We start from the raw sequence: 5,463 nt of genomic DNA, 5'->3' as shown, positions 1-5,463 counted from the left end.
GTATGTGATGTTTTTGGAGAGTTGAGGGGGTTGAGAGGTTGTCCCCTAAGTTGAGGGGGCTAGGTGAAAAAAAGTTACAAGTTTAGAGGGCTGGGTGCCTATTAAGCCTAACAATTATCTTTCAATATTTGCGTACAATGCGCTCACGTTTAAATAAGAAAGAAAAATTCTCACCCCGTACGGATGTGATTTGAACTCATGACCTCCGTAGTTATAGATATGCTCTCAACCACTAGACTAGGAGCTTCACCATAATTTTTAGAACATTATTAATAAAGCACTTTATGCCGTTATAAATTTTGTTATCTCCAATGTGTGTCATGTTATCATTCATTATTAGTAAATCAAAGGCACGTGTATATAGATAAATTTTTATAAGTTAAAATTTTTAATCTCGTGTTATACACTAGATTAAAGACACTTGTTGTACATATACTATATATTTTTCGAACTTATTAAACAAAATCCATATAGGTACACATCTTTGATTTATTATGTGATAACGCATAATTTAAGCGAAAAATTAATAATAAGATTTATGACATCATAAAATATAATTATAATTATGGATAAAATTGATCAATCCGTAAATTAGCAAATTGAATTTTTAATACATCATTCGTCACTTGAACGTGTCCAAAAAGGTCCAAAAAGGTTTATTGTCCCTTAACACTTTTAAAATGTTATGATAACTCTCTTAACTTTCATAAAATATTCAGTTAGCTCTCTGAACTTGCGTAAAATGTAATTAATTCATCAATCAGTTGCAAAAAAAAAAAAAAACATGTGGAAGATATATTGCACGTACCTTAGAATATTATTACATCACATAATATATTAAACTAAAACATATTAAAAATGAAGTTCTTACTTGATCAACTATAAAACTTGTCTTCTCTAATATTAGAATTGTATATCCCGACTTTAATTGTTTTATTTTTGTTCAGACGTGTACAACACATTGTCCGCATCTAACTTTTTTTTTACAATTAAGTAATTAATTGATTACATTTTATGCAAATTTGAAGGAAACTAACTAAATATTTTATACAAATTAAAAGAGTTATTAAGACATTTTAAAAGTTGAAAGGCGAATCAAACTTTTTGGATAAATTAACGCGACAAATGATATATTAAGCTTTGAATTAACCAATCTAATGGTTAATTAGACTTTCACAGTTTCACCCATCACAATTTTGAGTTCTATTCCGATATTATTCATCATAATTCGCACGCGCGAGTAGCACGTGTTATATCCCCAACAATCTCCTTTCCTTCACATAATCGAAAAACCAGATCAGAGAACCACCGATATCTCCTCTCCCACCCATCGGATCAGTTCAGCATCAAAGACAACCACTAGAAATCAATAATCGGAGAAGAAACAATGTCCGGCTACTCCATGGTGGGAGATTCAAGCTCTTGGTCACGTGCGTTGGTGGCGATCTCGCCCTACACATTCGCTGCCCTTGGCATCGCCATCTCTATTGGCGTCTCTGTCCTCGGCGCCGCTTGGTACTCTCTTCTCTTCAATTCAATCGCACATCAATATGTATTAATCATTAAGACGTGCTGATTTTGATCTTTTCTCTAAAAGACGGGTGCTTATAATTGGTTTAACAGGGGGATTTACATAACTGGAAGTAGTTTGATCGGAGCTGCGATTAAAGCACCCCGCATTACTTCTAAGAATCTCATCAGGTAACCTAGATTAGGTTTTTCGATACATCCGTTCTGTGTTATTTGGATTTTGAATTTTTTTGTTTAATTGATTCAGTGTCTTATCTCTTCAGTTGTTCATCTGCGTTTTTTTTATGGATATATAAGCGATTCGTATCCTACTGATATTTAAAGTTCTATGCTGATATAGATTGAGTAATTGCAATTAATCATGAAAACAGCCTACTAGAGTTATGGAGCTTTTGGACTTTGGAAGTAGAAGATAATCTAGAAGTAACTTATTTATTCATCCTCACTTGTGAAAGGACTAGAAATTGAATCTTTATCTCGTGATTTTTTTATTTAATAATAATAAAAAAAAGCACTAGCATCTTTGCATGATCAGAACTCTGATAATGAATGAATTGCCAATATCTTTGGAAAGGGAAAAGATTTGAGAGGGTCAGTACTAATCTATGTTGAACGGACACTCCTTTTTAGTAGTGTTTCTGCGTTTTGTATCCTTGTCCATGTCTATATCCATTTCCGTTTGAAGACTATGTGTTAGAAATAATGTTTCCCGGTGTCCGTGCAACATTGGTACTAATCTTTTCTTTTCATAATATATTGGATGTACCATTTATGTAGTTTCTTTAAAGGTAGTTTTGAGGACTTAGGGTCTGCTTGTTTTGATGTTAAGGGAGGTTGATTAAGTAATCTTGCTTGGGAGAGGAAGGTTAATTGGAGGTTAGGGATTTCTAATGTTAATTGGAGCTTAAAAAACCTCCGTTGTAAGTCCTACCAAATCGGTGGGATTTGGAGGTTAAGTATTTTCACCTCCCTTCCCCTTTCCTCAGCTCACCTCCCATTCAATTATTTAACCTTCCCTAACCCCCATCCAACCAGACCCTTAGGATTCAGGCTTCTATTTATTCAGAAAACATCACTATAATATCAATAATAGCTGTAAAACTTTTTAATTCATTATCATATTTCAACAATACAACTGCACAATGTGCAGTTATCTTTTTTCAAAGTTTGTAGCGAGGGATTATCGGACTATCATGATATTTTTGTTAGTCTCTCTGCGTGTTTTATGACTTCGGGACATTTGATGCCAATTTCAATGTGGTCGAATTGCTTGCTTTTCTCAGTGTAATCTTTTGTGAGGCTGTTGCTATATATGGAGTTATTGTGGCGATTATTCTGCAAACAAAACTAGAGAGTGTTCCTTCTTCACAGATACATGCTCCAGAGTCTCTTAGAGCAGGATATGCAATTTTTGCCTCTGGGATCATTGTAGGATTTGCAAACCTTGTCTGCGGGTACAAATTCTCATCATTTATCTTCTAAGAAACTATACCTTTCGAAAAAATTATATGCGATATACTATATGTGTTTGCATATTATGACTCGTGTTTTGCCACCAGATTATGTGTAGGAGTAATTGGAAGCAGCTGTGCGCTTTCTGATGCTCAAAACTCCACACTTTTTGTGAAAATTCTTGTGATTGAAATCTTTGGCAGTGCACTTGGGTTGTTTGGAGTGATTGTGGGAATTATTATGTCAGCTCAAGCTACATGGCCTACAAAAGCATAATAGTTTTCACCAAAACATGACATAACATATATGGTGAAGGGCTATATTTTATTGTATATGCCAAATGGACAATGTATCTTATTCCGTTTACGTTTCTTGATAGGCTTGTAAAAACTTATGTGGAAATGAGATGCTATCCATTTCTGCTTTCTAGGTTTAGATTGAATTTGTCCAGCAAATTAGCTGAAGCATAAGATCTTGGGTATTTGATGCGATTTTCGGGTTCTGTTCGGGTGGACTATGTTGTTGTTCTTTGCTTGAGATGGTTCAACTTGTAGCGTGCTCCTTTTTGTGAAGGAAGGTGTTGTTTAGTTAGTAATAAAAAGGCATTGATCATTTTTCAGCTTGAATTTAGTTTATCTTGTGGTTTTCACAATATTGTAGGTTCCATTTTGGTTTTATTTTTTATGCAATTAAGTGTCAAAATGACTCTTGAAGTTGGCAGTCATGATCAATTTAGCCTTTAAGTTGATAACATTTGACAAATTAATCCGAATACAATGTGTTTTAATACATAAAATTTGTAAAATTTGCTAATTTGTCAAATATTGCCCAATTGGGCTAAATTGGTCATATCTATCAAGTTTAGGGGCTACGGGACATTTTGACTCTTAATTCTAATTTTATGCTGATGAAATTACAATTGTCATCTGCGAACATGATTCCAACTTTTGGACGGTTCAAATTAACCAACTAATCTAAAATTAACATAAATATTTAGAAGTATAATTGTCTTTTTTAGGATTAATATATCATTTGTTTCCTGAATTTGTCTAAAAAACTTGATTGAGCGCCTGAACTTTCAAAGTGTCTTGATAGCCCCTGAACTTGCATATAATGTTCAGTTAGCCCCCTGAATTTGCGTAAAATGTAATCAATTGATCACTCGGTTGCAAAAAGAAAAGTAAATTAAATACGGAAGACGCATTCCACGTGTCTTAGAATGTTATTACATAATTCAAGAATAAAATAAAAATGAAGTTATTACTTGCTCAACTATAAACCTTGTATTTTCTAATATTACAACCGTAATGTTTCGACTTTGACTGTTTTACTTTTTTTTAAGACGTGTGGAATACATTTTTCACATTTAACTTAATTTTTTGCAACCGAGTGATCAATTGATTACATTTTACGCAAGTTCAGGGGCTAACTGAACATTTATGCAAGTTTAGGAGACTATTGAGACACTTTGAAAGTTCAGGGGGGCAATCGAGCTTTTTGGACAAGTTCAGGGGTAAATGATGTATTAAGCCTTTTATTTATTTATTTATTTATTTTTAAATGTCATCATTAATAGAAATACTGTAGTAAAGTTATATGTGATTTGTGAACATGATGCAAAAACACACGATTGAGTTTTTTTTTATTTAATTTTAAATGTCATCATTAATAGAGATAGTAAATATTAATAATAGTAAAATTATACGTGATTTGTGAATATGATGTAAAAACACCAGATTGAATTTAGATGATTATAACATCAAATTTGTTTGAGTTGGATGGATTCATTTGACACTAAATTTCAAATATGATCACTGACATGATTCATTTACATGAATTGCCACCTCTACTCTTGAATGATTTGCAATCAATTGGAAAATGTTGTCAAGAACACAAAAAAAAAAAAATTGAAGTACTGATATTGCATGATAAAATGGAGCCTAGCACATCAATTAATTAAAAGGACAGACAGCCCAAGTTTTATTGGATGATTTTATTTGCTTACCACTTTAATTAGCCAACAATTGAAGTCAATTTCATTGAGTTCAACAACAATGTAAAAAACTACTAATTCAGGGGGGCAATCTTCTTCTAGTTTTTGTGCTTTAGGTTGAAGGAAATACAATTCAATTGATCCCTTTTTTAGAATGTTAACAAACACAACATAAGTTGAGAAATCAGTACGGGTCCTTCCATTCAGATGATGTCACATCAATAATTGAATTAACGTAGCATTATATAAGTGGTCACGAGCAATACTAATCCCAGCCTATTGTAAAAGATTTCCTGTAAGTTTCAGTGTTCAGCATCAATTTAGTTCTCATATTTTTTTAAGGCTCTGAAATTTTTAATCAAAATAGGTTTTTAATCCATAAAAGAAAAATTAATATATAAATAACTATAAATAATTATTATTATAATAATATTAATATTCAAACAGAAAATGTAGGTTTTTGGTCTAGAGTTCAGTTGTGATAATTA

The 5,463-nt window shown here is 32.4% G+C and overlaps 1 protein-coding gene across 1 annotated transcript; it reads left to right on the top strand.

The window, feature by feature from the left end:
• The first annotated feature begins 1,263 nt into the window (after positions 1–1,263).
• LOC136203306 (V-type proton ATPase subunit c''1) lies at positions 1,264–3,608 on the top strand. Its single transcript, XM_065994427.1, has 4 exons — positions 1,264–1,515; positions 1,624–1,701; positions 2,814–2,984; positions 3,090–3,608. The coding sequence occupies exons 1-4, from the start codon at positions 1,388–1,390 to the stop codon at positions 3,256–3,258; spliced, it is 546 nt and encodes a 181-aa protein (XP_065850499.1). The 5' UTR covers positions 1,264–1,387; the 3' UTR covers positions 3,259–3,608.
• Positions 3,609–5,463: the final 1,855 nt, after the last annotated feature.

Source organism: Euphorbia lathyris, chromosome 8 (assembly GCF_963576675.1).
Source record: "Euphorbia lathyris chromosome 8, ddEupLath1.1, whole genome shotgun sequence".
In the NCBI taxonomy this organism is placed as follows: Eukaryota; Viridiplantae; Streptophyta; class Magnoliopsida; order Malpighiales; family Euphorbiaceae; genus Euphorbia; species Euphorbia lathyris.
The sequence above is the reverse complement of the archived record's forward strand: the minus strand, read 5'-3'. Positions and strand labels throughout refer to the sequence as shown.